The sequence below is a fragment of the Dermacentor variabilis genome, chromosome 1, assembly GCF_050947875.1.
Source record: "Dermacentor variabilis isolate Ectoservices chromosome 1, ASM5094787v1, whole genome shotgun sequence".
In the NCBI taxonomy this organism is placed as follows: domain Eukaryota; kingdom Metazoa; phylum Arthropoda; class Arachnida; order Ixodida; family Ixodidae; genus Dermacentor; species Dermacentor variabilis.
This window is the reverse complement of record NC_134568.1, coordinates 127504734-127520568: the sequence shown is the minus strand read 5'-3', so window position 1 is coordinate 127520568 and position 15835 is coordinate 127504734. Positions and strand designations below refer to the sequence as shown.

The 15835-nt window shown below is 45.7% G+C and overlaps 1 protein-coding gene across 2 annotated transcripts in view; it reads right to left on the bottom strand.

The window, feature by feature from the left end:
* Positions 1 to 1261: 1261 nt before the first annotated feature.
* The window catches only part of LOC142584495 (core histone macro-H2A.1-like), a 54861-nt gene continuing 40287 nt past the window's right edge, over positions 1262 to 15835 (bottom strand). For both annotated transcript variants that reach the window (XM_075694622.1, XM_075694619.1), the window contains exons 5-8: positions 14448 to 14538; positions 9400 to 9489; positions 7471 to 7639; positions 1262 to 1537 (exon numbers count right to left, since the gene is read on the bottom strand). In XM_075694622.1, the coding sequence (XP_075550737.1) occupies positions 1372 to 1537; positions 7471 to 7639; positions 9400 to 9489; positions 14448 to 14538 (516 nt within the window). In that variant the 3' untranslated portion in view covers positions 1262 to 1371. The remainder of the gene's footprint in view (positions 1538 to 7470; positions 7640 to 9399; positions 9490 to 14447; positions 14539 to 15835) is intronic.

Sequence of the window (15835 nt, the reverse complement as noted above, 5' to 3'; positions counted from 1 at the left end):
CGCGCATGACATTTCCCCACTTCCGGGATTGTACGTGCCAGAAAGTGAAGTAAATACTACACACTAACCGTTTGGCATGTGGTAAGTGACTAGGGCTTAAGCGGTCAGCCAATACAGTAGGTTCATGGCAACAGGGTGGGGGATTCATTACGACTATATTTAAACCGGAATTACTTATTAAGCAGGTACATATTAATAAGGTATTACTGTACATGGTGATCTATGGACAAGATGCAATAAAAAGTTCCTTTGTTATATCGAGAATTTTGTTATATTAAAGTTCGTTATATTGAGGTTTAACTGTACTTTACTTGCACCAACCTAGCTATACTTGTGGACAACTTTCCGTGGCAATGAATGGAAAGCTAGGGAAGCAAAGTGCACAGATGGGACTGCTTTAGAAACAAGTTCCTCTTTTTCATCTGCGTTAGCTTAAGCTAGGGAAGAGAAAACATAAAAACCATATTTACAACAGCAACGCAAGACAAAAAGCCCACCACCGAGTGGCAAATTTGACATATTTTTCTGCTCTTCTCTTCTACATATGGGAAAACCCAAACCAGTCGCATCTGGATGCTACGCCAATTCATTATGTGCGCCTAAAAATCAAAAGCATTGTCAAACACTGCCTGATAATACATGTGCAAAATATCAGCCCCCATAGCTTTCCCTTCAGTGACACAAAAGGCTGTCCATGAATACAGTTGAAACTCCAGGTCAAATATTGAAGAATTATTTTGCTGGTGGACCGTAAAGCCCCTGTTCCTTGATGTGCACGAACTGTGCAAGCTTGCATTTTCTACACTACTGAATAAACCAGAAAAGTATTCGAATGGCAACAGGTGATGGGCAATACACATATGCTGCAAAAAGGCAGTATACTGGCACTGCTAAAATGCTAGAAATTAGCACAAACAGATTAGACCAACTTGAAGGTGCTGAGGTGAAAGTCTTGATCTAGATGTGCACACACCTTGAATTACCTCTATAAAAAATGGCCAATACTCAGCAGCATGATGAAAGTTGGCTGGCAGTGGTGGCAACTATGTTGAAAAAGATAAAATATGTGCAAATAAAAGAGTGCTTAACATGGTCTTGAGGGTGAGTCACAGGTGATGACTAACAATTCGACATGCCTCATGAACTCAACACAGTGTGTTAAAACATCCAATTCATTGCTGCTTTTAAAATGTGAAGTAGTGGCTTATCCTGTCATCACTTTGTGACAAGTCAAGACAGCCTGCAAGAAAGCGAGCACGTACCAAGTTTACAAACATAATTATGACGTCATTTTTTTTTTTTTTGCAGATTTCAGTCTTCCTTAGTTCCCATTGCATGGGTACCACCCCCAGGAGCTACGGTGGCAGCAATCTAAGAGTCCAGCTTTGCCAGCTCACTGGCATAAATGCCAATGCTCTCCATGTCAGACAGGACAAAGTAGACCTGCTTCAGTGAACTTCCCATGATATTGACAAAGTAGCTGGAGATGGCCCGCAGCACTGACTGTGCTGCAAGCTGCTTCTGAGATGGCGAAGTGCTGAAAACAAGAGTAATATGTACTGTAGCATTTTGAGGTTTGCCGAAACTAAGCAATAAATGTGCACGCTTTTTTTTTAATTATGGGGTTTTACGTGAGAGGCTGTGCATTCGTCAAAATGCCCAGCTCACTTACGTTTACAGAATACCGGACACATTCGGTGCTATGACAGAACACTCATAACGCATGCCACTTGGATAGCGGAAAGGTTGGGGAGGCTTCATGCGCTGGCTCTAAGACACCGAAAGTAGACGCCACGACGCCACATCATGACATAGAGCCAGTAAAAGCGGAGATTAGCCCTGAGCGCTCAGCAAACAAGTTGAGGAGGAGAGCATGGCTAGGGAGGAGGGTGACTTGTTATGGTCAGTAGCTCTGTTAATATGAGATGCTTCACTTAAATTGTGGCGCGAATGTTTTACTGGAGCTGAACCTTGTGCGTCTACAAAATTTGTTCAAACCATTTCAGGGACCCTTAACCCTTTCACACGCTACGTACACAATTGTGTACATTCTACAAATGCTTGAATTCTGACTGATTAATCAAAGATTAAAGAATTTTGATCATTTTAGCGGAATCTTGTACTCACACTCTAGCAACATGCCCGTTTCTGGCGCCATCTGATAGAAGAAGCAAGAAATACAGACCCCCCCTCAAAAAAATTGCTATGTCTGTGGCAACGTGAAGAGTTAAGCGCAAGTCAACGTTCATTTTCCGCTTTTCCTGGCTTGATTTTGAAGTCTGTAAATGTACGGGATGTGTTAAATTGGTAAAACTGCATGCAAAATGAAGTATTTCGCTGCCGAAGTGTAACTTGCCTGTAGCATAATTAGTGTATGGTCACAAACGTGTACAAAGCATGGTAATGGAGGTAACGTGAGCACCACTGGGCTCGCAGTAAAACCAACACTGTGTGTGTGTGTGTTTTTTAGACTTCTTGGGTTTCCCCTATGTTGTTTTACAACAAAAAGCCACACAATGTCACGATCGAATCAGCTGACAGGCTTCTAGAGAGACTAGCTTCCGGCAATTTATCAGATGTCGGCAAAAGCGATGTAGAAGATGAAGTTTGCTACGAGGGATCTTATTCCCAGCCCTGTGCCTAGAAAGATGAAGAAAACATGTTGGAGATTAAATTATTGGAAGAAATTCGTTTATAAAAAATGCTCAAAGGAACTTTCAGTGGAAAAGGAAACAATCCGTCTGACACCAAGTTCTGCGGCCTTGCCGACAGCTGACAGCCTACCCGAGCCAGAGGTGAGGCGTGCAGACAGGACACAAGAGTAGAGAAGTGGACAACACGAATGCCGACTATCAACTGAAGGGAGCACTAAGGCAAAAAAAGAAAGAAGACACAAAACTCATCTGCACAAGCACAGGAATGGTATCACCACATGTCAGTCGGGTACCATGTGCCGGTCTACGTGAAAGATAACTGTTAAGGCACTTATTCTCTTCCTTATGTAAAGTAATCGAAGGCTGACACGCACGCACTTCCACCATTATAGATATGCCATGCCTCTACCATAAGACGCGTATCTTCATTCTTCTGCCTGTACAATATCACGCATTTATCTAACTCTGGCGTGCAGTTACAATCTTGGCAATGTAGGGAAGGATTAGGCTCACATTAGGCTCACATTAAGCCTATTCTTCGCCAAATAAGTTGGAACGGAGTGCCGCTCACAATGTTGGTTGACACGGGGTCACCTGCGAGTGCGATTCCGCGGGCCGTGTTTAAGCAACATCGAGGCAAGTGGCCACATTTGCAGGCAACGATGAAGCTGTCGTGTTTCAAGGGCCCACTTCCTATTGCTGGGAAATTGCAACTCAATGCGATCATGGGTGGTGCGACAGTTCAAGCCAAACTGGTGGTCGTTGATTGTCCGGGACTGATGCTTTGCGGCAGTGACACTATCCGAACCTTCAATACAGCAGGTGTACCGGTACTCATTAAAAACGCTGTGATGTGCGCACAAGAGGACACTACAGACCGAACGCTGGACACCCTGTTATCAAAGTATGACAACATCTTTGCTCCGGGTCTGGGTTTGCTCCAAGGGCCACCGGTCCACCTGACGGTCAGAGAAGATGCCAGGCCCCGGTTTTGTAAAGCTCGGACGGTGCTGTACGCAAATGGTGTCAGAAGAGATAGATAGGCTAGTCGACGAAGAGGTGTTATCACCAGTGGCATCTTCTGAATGGGCCACACCCGTCGTGCCCATAGTCAAGAAGGATGGGCGGCTGCGGTTGTGCGGCAACTTCCATCTTACGGTGAATGCTGTGACCCTTATGGAGCAATATCCGCTGCCGCAGGCTGACGATATCTTTGCGAATCTGAATGGCGGAGAAGTTTTCGGCACATTGGATTTGCGGAACGCCTATGATCAGCTACCCTTAGACGAAGAATCGAAGAAGCTAGCCATTCTGAACACTCACAAGGGCCTATACTGTTTCAACAGACTGACCTTCGGGGTGCCTTCAGTGCCGACAATCTCTTAGTGATGCATGGAAACCATGCTCAGCGGGATCCTTGGGGTGCAGTAATGTCGTCCAGGGATCTGGACGACATTAGTGCAGCTGAAAAGGCGAACGACTACATGATCCTGGAGCAAGTGCTACAACATCTGAGGGAGCATGGCCTTCGTCTAAGGCATGAGAAGTGCAAGTTCCGGCAAGAGCAAGTTACAATTCTCGGGCACTGCATTGATAGCAACGGCCTATGCCCTAAAAGCGATAACATCACAGCGCTGCTCGACGCCCCACGACCCACCACGGTGAGTGAAATAAAAGCATTTTTGGGCCTTTTAAATTACTATGGCAAGTTCTTTCCACATGTGTCGACTTTACTAGTGCCCTTATATACGCATTGTTGGCAAAGGGTGTGAAGCGGTTCTGGGTGCAAACAGCAGCAGACTGCTTTCGAAGCAGCCAAGAAGGCAGTGAAGAATGCAAAACTTCTGGTGCATTTTGACCCAAACAAGCCCCTTCGTTTAGAGTGTGATGTGTCAGCAGTTGGTCTGGGAGCAGTATTGTCGCATCGAGTCAGCGGCGTTGACTACCCTATAGGATTTAAGTTCCAAACCCTAACGAAAGCTGAGAAGAACTATTCCCAGCTAGAGAAGGAGGCCCTTGCTCTCGTGTTCGCCATGACGAGGTTCAGAGACTACCTGAATGGGAACTACTTCGAGCTGATAACAGACCACAAACCGTTCATGGGACTGTTCAGCCTGGACATGGCGATTCCGCTAATGGCCGCTGCCCGCATTCAACGTTGGGCCCTGCTGTTGGGAGGATATCGGTACAGTCTGGCCTATCATAAGGGATCCGAAAACGTGAATGCCAATGCCTTCAGCCGACTCCCTGTTACCCTGAGGCAGCCCGATAAGGAACAGGAAGATTCACCCGAGTATGTATTATACACTGAGACTGTGAATACGGCACCCATCAGTGCTAAAGAGTTGGCGGCTCTAACCATCAGTGATCCTATTTTACAGCAAGTGTGGAAATGGATGCTGCAGGGCTGGCCAACCTACCTGGCAGAGACAGAGGTGCAGTTCTGGATGTTCTTTCAGGAAAAGTGTGAGTTGACTGTAAGTCATGACCTCATTTACTGGGGACATAGAATAGTCGTGCCGTCAGCAGCTGCTGGAGGTCATCTGAGGCTCCTTCATGAAACAAACCCAGCAATGGCTGCGATGAAAAACCTTGCGCGAACCATTTTTGGTACCCGGGCTGGATGCCGACATCGAGAGGATGGTACACGAATGTGAGGCATGCGCACAACCCAGTACGATGCCTCCTGTGCAGATACCAGCACCATGGCCTGAAACAGGCCGGAAATGGTCTCGGGTGCACATTGACTACGCAGGCCCCGTCAAGGGTCACATGATGCTGGTGATCGTGGATGCCGAGACCAAGTGGCTAGAGGCCACGCAGATGCAGAGTACGACGTCTGAATCCACCATGGATGCATTAAGGGCCATATTTGCCAGGTTCGGGTTGCCCCACACACGGGTTTCAGATAATGGGCCTCAATTTGTCTCAATTTGTCTCAGCAGAGTTTAAGAAGTATTTAAAAATGAAAGGGATCAACCATATGATGATGGCGCCTTACCACCAGCAGTCCAACGGCCTGGCGGAATGTAAAGTCCTCATAATCAAGGAAGGCCTTCAAAAAGCTCAAGGGGAAAGCTTCGTTAACCGCCTCAGTCAGTTTTTATTCCGCCACTGACGGACACCTGTGAAGGCTGGGAAGTCTCCATCCGAACTGCTGTTGGGTCACCAGCTACAGATCAGGCTGGACTGTTGCCTTCCGAGTGCAGGCGGTGAACCACACTTTGATGCGCACTCGTCTACCATGCCGTTCTTTGCAGGACAGCCAGTGTGGCTCAGAAGTTTCCACTGCCGGCCGAGATGGTTGCCTGGAGTTGTCACAAGCACCCAAGGGGCTCGGATGGTGACTGTATCCTCGCTGAACGGCGAGCAACGTCGTCATGAAGACCAGCTGCGACCGCGCACCCCCAAGGACTCTGACACAAAGAAGCCAGCTTGTGCCACAGCACCCGCCACCACTGACCTAACCTCGCCCAAGCCAGCCGGCATCGCAAACCTCGCTCCGGCGGGATTGCCACCCCCATCGCCCTCCTCTGAGCCACAGCCACTTCGCCGGTTCACCAGGCAACGACGGCCACCTCAAAGGCTCAATTCGTAAAAGGGGGAGATATGCTGCTTCATGCAAGCATGTCATCAACCAACAGCAGGAAGCATATCTCGTGACGACACCTCGAGCGACAACATGCTGCCTATCACCGTGACGTCACCGCTGTAGCATATAAAAAAGATGCACGCAAAATAAATATGCTTTTCCCGCTTGTGTTACTGAGACATTCCCTCGAAACACAGCACTTATGATCTGGTGTTATGTGATACAAGATTTAGAGAGAAAAAACATCATTCTTCAGGCAGCAAAAGATGATCGGCGTCTGAAAGGGTTAAGGTGATAAGTCTTACCAATGCAGGAGCTATATGATAAAAGCTATAGTGGACAGCTCCAGAATAATAATAATTTTCACCCCCAAGGGTCTTTAACATGCATACAGAGCTTGGTACACAAGCTGTTTTTTGCACTTTGCCAACATCAAATGTGGCTGCCACGGCCAGGAGTCAAATCCACATCCTCTGCAGCAGAAACATCATCTTCAGCAGCAGAATGCTGAGCCACCACAGTGGGTGTTTGACACTGATCACAGAGCCATTTTCTCAATACGCAATAAATAGTAATAAGGCTTCAATCCTTGATTTTGTTCACACAAAAGATATTTTTACGCATTCTGCATGAACATCCTTAACCATTTAAATCACATGCCTGAGCTGTACTCAACTGGCCAGCTTCTACACATGTAGCCCAAGGCTGAGGTTATCCTTGCTTTGCCCCCAAGAAACAAAGGTGAAGTTAGGCTCGGGTACTCAAGCATAATAATTTACGAGCCGCATTCATTTGTAATAGATGCAGTAAGTAACGCTTGAGGCTTGCATATTTTTAAAGTAAAATCCTCTTTTTCAGATAATTTTTGCATTCTGGGTGAATGTGAAATAACATATTTTAATCATTGCATTACACACTAAAATTTGACAGGATAAACAATCTTTCAAAATTTTGTGCAGTTTTAGTGGAAAGGACTTCATAGCTAAAAGGCTAAATAATTTCATACCATGAGGCCACTTGTAACACAGCCTGTAAAAGTGCAAGTTATTGATAAAATCTATGTGAGATGTGCCCCACCTCGTCTATTATTTTTTTCCAGGTTAGCAACCACTTGCACAAGATTGTTGAAACTTAAACATGTAAAAGCACTATGCCCACAGTATGTGCAAGAAGCCACAAGAATTAGCTTTAGAACACACTGCTTGAAGGTACCATGGCACGTACTTGTGAGATACCAATGGTGGGATGGCGAGGATACGGATGTTCTTGTCATCAGCCATTACGAGGCAGTTGCGTACACACTTCTCAAGATGTTCCATTGCATTGGCACCAGTGGGTACATGACAGTGGATCACATGCTTTGCTGGAAAGTGGTAGCCTGGGCAAATGGCCACTGCACGACACATAACAGAGCAGTTGTTACACAGGCTTACTGTGTAAACACAAGTAAACCTCACAAAGGAATGGCTAGAACAATTGCCAGCAAATGCACTTAAATGGGAGTTTCTGTACTAACATGGAAGCCTAGACACCCAAAACCCAAACTAACACACTAGCTTAGAAACTTGGCTCAAATTTTCCCGTACAGGCCTCATAACAGTAAGCAATGTGCCTCTGTGTCGCCAGTAGCCATAAGCATTGCAGACTTTCTCCCATTTAGAACAACCAACAAAGTATTTTAGGGTTAACGGTCCACTGATGGTAGAAAGAAACCAAGTACGGATGCCAAGGTTGTTAAAAATGATGCTCCTATATTTTCTTCACAGTATTAAGATGAGTATGGCACTGCTAAGGTCACAATTGCTATACGCATTATTTTTAGCTACCAAAAATACCACAAGTGCATTTTCACTGCTCCATCTTACTTATCAGTGAAGTTTTCTTATCCGAAACTACAGTGTACATGAGACGCATGTATACTATACCAAATGTATGGTGTAAATGTGCACTTAGCTTCTTTTTTTTGTGAAGTTTGAATGTCGAAAGACTTCTATAAACAACTAAACATCCTGCAGTCATTAAGAAAAACTATCAGCCTAGTTCATTTGCTTTTTCCTTTGAAGAGCCCCTCACCAGGCACCATAGCAAATTTTGGTTATACGCTGAAAGTTGTTACTTGTCCTCTAGGGAGCGTTCTGCCACAAATGTTTTTTCAAATCAGCTCATTAATAGCCGAGATAGAAATATTTCAGTGCCATGAACCCACGATTTCAGGAGGCGAGCTCCACTGCATAGCGAGACATTCTCTACTCTCGCCCCGTCTAGCCTCAGCAAGCGAAATTCCTTCCCTGCATTCTCCCATAACAGACCTCGAGGATCGCATGACGCATAGGTCACGAGCCCCATCTTCATTTTTTTTTCTCCTCTTTCTCTCTCTCTTTTTTTTTCTCGGCGCTGCGCATGACCTGTTGCGATTGTTTGGTTTCGCGCAGCGCACGATTTTACGCACTGTGCACAAGGACACGACTAGCGGTATAATTCAGTGCTACATGAATACTGAGGCAGAACAAGCAGATCGCAGAGCATGATCATGCGCTGGAACACAGTAAAAAATGGCATAGTTTTGGTACCTACGCACGTGACTGCACGACCGTGCGAACAAGCAGACGAAGCAGAAGTACATCTCTCTTGCTTCGGTGCGAAGTAAAACAAAAAACACACAGACATTCCATTTGTTTGTCTTATTATTTTTCTAAACTTCCATTCGTCAATTCAAGCAACAGATCACACAAATAACAGATGGTGCCTTGAATAATTCTCGAAGTCACGTGTCACCACAAGCGACGTCACACTGCGGACCCGAGTACGTAGACACAGGGACACAAGTACGTCACCGTCCGGCTTGGAGGAGCACAGCGGCCATGAGGAGAAGGGAAAACGGTGTTCGGATTGAAATTTCATACCTTTCAGCGGCGTGTAGCGATGTAATTCTTTGCAAACACGATCGATGGCACGCATTGTATGCTCTGAGCTTGTCAGCTCAAAATGACCAGAGCTAGTGAGGGGCCCCTTAAAGCTTGTCTGCAGTTTGTTGGCACATAGATAAACTTGTGCGGTCTCTTTTATACCATGAGGCTATGAGCAGCTATGTGTTTTTAATGATGTTAACTCAACCACCTTAAAGAAATTAAAAAAAAAAAACAGTAGCTTCACCTCCAGTAGTCTCCAGAGGCCCATGAGAAGCCAGCAACTCTCTCACTTCTTGCTGGAACTCCTTACCACCTGCCTTCTCCAGGACTTGGCCTGAGGAGACAGAGAGAAAGAGAGGAAAACACTGTGTAACATGCTACAAGAGCATGTGGCAATGATAAAGTAGATTAGATATAGTAGAAGTATAGACCGCTCTTACCATATAAAACTAAAACTGCAGAAGCTCTAGTAGAGCCTAAAATAATGTCCAATCCAATGCTCTATTCTATTGTTAAAATGGCGTAGGAAGAGCCATTGAGTAGTACCTATTGTCATGTTGTAATGACGATGAAGAACCCAGCAGCAAAACTGAATCACGAAACTAACTTTTTATTGGGCTAACCTGTGCCCAGAAAAACAAGTAACAATCAAGCACAATGAAAGTGGTGAGCACAGTCAGCGATCGGCGAAAATCCTATGCTTGGGTCAAGCAGTTCAGCTTTTATATACGACTCGTCGAAGGTTCCAGCATAATCACTGGTGCCTGCGTGCCTTCCAAAAGGTGTCCAGGGATGCTGAATGACGACATGAGCAACTCTGCCCGTAACAACCCCAACAAACTTTATTGCTGTCTACTCATTAAACATATACATGTCGTAAGGTGCCGCCCCCTTCCTCTAAGCATCATCTCGTAGCTGTGAACTCAAGGGCAAGGCGGCGACCACTACATATTCCTTCCCACAATAGCTACAGATTCAACCTGTGCAATGGTCTCACTGCACGACTATATCGCATTCGCATGTTAAGGCAAACTTGCTTCCACAGGCAGTCTCTGTATTTCAGGCAAGGGAGGTGTGGCCACAGGTCGAATAGGCAATGTCAAGGAAGAACTTTGTAGCAACGTTCCTGGTGATGGTGAAGCTGCTGCCCATCCTTGGATATTCTGCTCTGCCGAGAAAGGCACCAGAAGGCGACGATTCTTCTGTAGAGTGTTGCTAGGAGTCTCAACCAAACCACATACAAGTGAGGTCGCTGAGCAGGGCTGACGACACGACCGCTGCAACCAATGTCCTTGATCCACACATCGTCTCCTGATTTAAGAGGACTCAAAGGGCTTGCACTGTTACGATAATTGTAGTTTTTCACCTGTTGCACCTTGGCAGTAGAATCCTGTGCCCTGAGCTCCCGGTGACTTGGCAATGGCGGCAGTAGTCGTTCTGGCAGTCCCGGTAGGCGAGTTTCAAGTTTTCATCCCGTAAGTAATTGTGTTGGAGAGACGCCCAAAACTCCAGGTGTATCTTGGTAAGCGAGAAGGGCCAGGTATGGATCGGAGCTTTTTTCAAGCAGGCCCTTCATGTTCCGCACCAGGCGCTCTGCCTCACCATTACTCTGAAGTTATCGAAGGCTGCTTGTCTCATGGCAGAATCTGTAAAGTCGAGTGAACCCGGTGAAATCTTTGGACACGAACTGAGGTCCGTTGTCTGCCCGCACGGCATCTGGAATCCAGAAGCGAGCAAATTAACTCTTCCCTGCAGCAATGACCGCTGGTGCTGACGTAGCCCCCAGTGTGACTACTTCAGGGAATCTGGAGTAGTAATAGACGATCAGGACATTAGTTACGTCCTTTAAACTGGAACAGGTCGTTCCCAGGCGTTGCCATGGCCTCTCCGGTGTAGAAGTTGGTATCAGTGGCTTAGAACGCATGACTCGAGTCTCAGCACACTTGGCACATACAGCCACAAGGTGTTTAAAATGCAGATTGCAATTGACAGTGGAATACCCTTTGATGCATTTCATGCAGTTGTGCAAGGATGTCCTAGCGCTGAATAGAAGGAATGACAATATGTCGATCCAACAAAAGCAAGCCATCGTACACACTCAGTCCATCTCTTTTTATTCAGTACAGTGCTATGTGAGTTGGTATCTGTTCTTGAATGGCCAGTTTCTCTCACAATATGTCACAACTGAGGAATACTCTCCATCCTGAGCTTGAAGATGACGGATATTGTCTAGTCGAATTGCAACTATGGAGGTAGATCCTTGAGTACTTCACCTACGTAGATTTCCAAGCTGTTAACGGCTCCCAAGGTTGGCTAGTCAAAGGGTGCTCGTGATAGTGTATCGGCCGTATAGGACCGATGACTAGTATATCGTCTATCATATTGACAACTCCTGTAGTTATTTCTCCCAATCGTGACATGAAGCATTGGAAATATTCGGGCGCTGTCGTGTTGCCGAAGGGAAGATGTCTGTAGCAACAGCAGCTAAAAGGAGTGATGAACGTTGTCAGTTCTTCGCTCTCACGACTTAGTTTGATTTGATGAAAGTTGGATCTTGCATCAAGCTTGAAAAAGACTTATGCCCCACCAAGCTGGCCTAAGATGTCTTCAACTGTTGGCAGAATGTAGCATTCCCGCTGGTTGACCTTGTTAAGCATCATCAAATCAACACAGAGCCTGTACCCGCATGACGGCTTCGACACAACGACAAGGCCCAAACACCATGCAGTTAGCGTGGTGACTTTTCGTATGACCCCTTGGGTTTCCATGTGATCCAGTTCCTTTTTCACGTGCTCGAACAGAGGTAGGCGTAGTCACCTTAAAACACTTAGTGACAAAGGACGAGCATCAGGAGAAAGGCGGATGTGGTATTCCTCTTGCACTTTCCCCAGTCCACGAAAGATTTTGGCCTGGGTTGACGGAGTGCTGTCGATCGAGTTCAAGGATTGAACAACAGCTGTCTTTGATTGCCAGTAGTCCTGAAGATGTGTCGTCCGATTCTTGACAACATACAGCGTCTGCACAGTCATCCTGTTACACAACTCCAAAGTGGCAGTGAAAGTTCCCAGCACACGCAACCTGAGCTTCCACTTCATCCAACATGGCAGGCAATTCCAGAAAAGAAGGAAAAACTACAGTTACTTCTGCTCCCAAGACTATTTTGAACTCCACCAGGTGGCCATTCACGCGCGCGTCGGTGTACCTTTCCCGATGCATACTGAGCACGTGAAGTTCAACAGAACCCAACAGCTATTTTCGCTTCTTGGCTCTGCAAACATCTGTGAAGTGACCATGCTTCTTACAGAAATTGCATGTAGCCTTACATGCGGGGCATTCATTCCGTGGGTGGAGACAACGGCCACAGTAACGGCAAGTTGACTTAGTTGGCTAATTCGATTTGCTACAGTGGGACAATGCACTTGGCGCTATCTTCCTGTGTTGCACCACGTCGAAGTTTACGCTGTGGAAAGCTGTACTCTCGCGGAAGCTTGCACGGGAGAGACATTCTTTCTCAGCCTCCTCGTGCACACACACATGGCACAGCACCTCTTCCACCGGAAGTCTCGTACATTGGCACAACTGGTCGCATAGGTTTTCATTCCGCAATCCCATGACGAACTTGTTGTTAACAAGGCGGTCTTCCACTTCGAGGTTTTTGTACCCACAATGCTTGACAAGATTATGAAGCGTCGCAAAAAAATTCGACTGGCTCCCTCTGCTGTTGTATTCAGCGATGAAATCTGGGGCTTTCATAAATTTCGTTGACTGGGTGGATGAAATGCGATGCTAGCTTAGCCTTGATATCCGAAAATGAGAGGGTTTCCAGAGTTGACGCTGCCAGTCACAACAGGATGCTGCATGCTTGAGACTCCACACAATACAGAAGTGTGCGCTCCTGCACCTTGTTGATGGCTGCGTTGAGACCGGCAGCGAATATCGAATCCTGGCCACGGAGGCCGCATTTCGATTAAAAAAAAAAAATTCTGACCAACTGCAGTTGTTCAATGTCCACCAAAAACATGGTACAGTCAAACCTCGTTATGATAAAACGAGATATAGCAAAATAAGGAAACAAGCAAAGGAAGTGAAATCCCCCTTGAAATACGCACAGAGATTCATAGTGTTGTATACATGCAATAATAGACATAACAAAGTAATTCTGACTCCCCTTTCAACTTCATTGTAATGATAATATAATATTTGGGGTTTTACGTGCCAAAACCACTTTCTGATTATGAGGCACGCCGTAGTGGAGGACTCTGGAAATTTTGACCACCTGGGGTTCTTTAACGTGCACCTAAATCTAAGCACACGGGTGTTTTCGCATTTCGCCCCCATCGAAATGCGGCCGCCGTGGCCGGGATTCGATCCCGCGACCTCGTGCTCAGCAGCCCAACACCATAGCCACTGAGCAACCACGGCGGGTTCATTGTAACGAGGTTTTACTGTACAGACTATGTCCGTTAAAAGAGATCTACATGCAACATACCTTTAGATATAACAGAGAATACTTATCACTTAGTTTGGTCGATTTTTTTATCGTTTCTGCAATCACTTCCAGGTTCCAATAATCAAACACTAAATGGTGGTATATGCTAAGTTCCACCTTTTCACAACATATTGCGACACTAATTTAGGATAGAATTAACTTCGAATATAACAGACCTTTCTTGTTGGATTACTGTGGTCTGATTATGTAACGAGCATGAACAGTATAAATGTGATTTCCTATTCCGCCCCAATCGGAATGCGGCTGCTGCAGCTGGGAAAGAAACGCCATGGTCACTGAACCACTGCAGCGGTTATAAGAAACGTAACTAATTAAAGGTATTCTGTTATGCCTCTAAATTCATATAGTGATCACAAGGCATTACTTATTTTTACATACTGCCATCTTAGTGCAAAACACATTGATTCATTCCACTGATACATCTACCTTTTTTTTGTACTTTTCATTTGCTGCACCAATAGATAGGCTTTATCAATCAATTCATACAGTACTAATTAAGCTCATTATTATTCAATTAAAATTGGAAGTTAGCACACATACTTGTAGTTTCTCTTTTTATTTCCTCAACCCATGCCTGGTGCTATAAGTCATGACATGATTAACCGCAATGACTACAAAGAAGCAGGGAGGAGTGCAGTGGTAAAATGGGCCACTGTTTAAATATACCATCACTTGGCAGCACATTACACAGAAGAGCTAAGTGAGCAGACACAGCGAGAAAGAAGAAAAATAAGAAAACTAGAGCAAGCAATGGTAGGTGGACAGCAAGCAGAAGCACTCACCTACTTCCCCAGCAAGGGAGAAGTTTGCATTGGTTGGGTGGATGGCTGCATCAACTATCACGCTTGCCATGTCTCCTTGGATCACAGTGAGCTGCAGCAGTGCCAGACAGAATGTTACATGGACAAGGTGCCCACCCCACTATTTCTTGTTTTTTTCACCTAGCACCAATGAGTAGAACAATGTTTTATATAAGTTTTATTGAGTTTTCTTGCATGCGCTCACATACACAGTTCGATTACGCTATGGGCGTTGTAAGAGTTGGTGTCGGGCATGTCAAAAGGGGTAGCTGGCCCATGCCGTCGTCCGACTCATCCTCGCTAAGGACGTTGTTGAAGGGAGGAGCATGTTCTCATCGACAACGAGGAGTACTGGGTTTATTTACAATATCTACATGATGAGTGGAGAATGTTACATCTCATATGTCTACATGATTAAAATGAAGCACACCAAGGAGCCAAAAAAATCCGCTTAAGTCCCCTGTCCTCCCTAGATCCCTAGGACAGGGAAATCTGCCATCTCCCCCTTCGTCCAATCAGAGCCCCCAAAGTCGTCGAAGGACCCGTGTTGAGGGCGAGGGTTCACACAATCAATCCTGCAACTTTGTTCACTGAGCACACAGAAAGAAGGGGAGCTTCGTAGACAGGGACTGTCACACTTGACTCAAACTGATGAGTCTTGGTTCCTGGGATGACCCAGCAATTAGCTGGACCGTCTGTCAAATGACTGTGGCAGTTACTGGATTCCTTGAGAAAACGCCGTAGAACACCCTTTTCCAGGAGTGTCTTGCTCCCATTGTCCGTGATGGCGACAGTGAACCAACAAACAATACTCGATCCACCAAATGTATCTTGTGCCTTGCTGTCAGCACAGGTCTGTCTGAGGGGGACGCGTTGTTAGCCTCACGAAGCAAATCCTCACAGTGGTGCAGGAGAGGCTAGACGATCACTACCCCCGCTGGCCGATAACAATGTAACAACGTACGCACTGGTTGCAAATGAGTCAAGCAGCGATTCCACCGATGTGGACTACTGCCCAAGTGCCGAATCGAGAATATATCTATTTCAGTGTATCTACTTTTTTATTCTTATGTAACTATTTATGCAAGCCCGTCTGTATTTAAGAATAAATAACGCATGCTTACCCATGGAAAATATTTTTTGTTGCTTTATTGTCACTCTAAAATGCGGTAAATTTATTTAGAAATAGGTCAGTCTGAAGATTTTAAATCGGCAATAAAGTAAATTGACCCTAGGGGGTCACATTTGGTGAAACAAATTGTCCTTCAAAGGGTTAATGTATAAGAACAACTGAAATTTCGAACACCTTACAGTAGACCATGTGATGATTCGGACCCCGACTGCACAGTTGCATGCTAATATGGCTACCG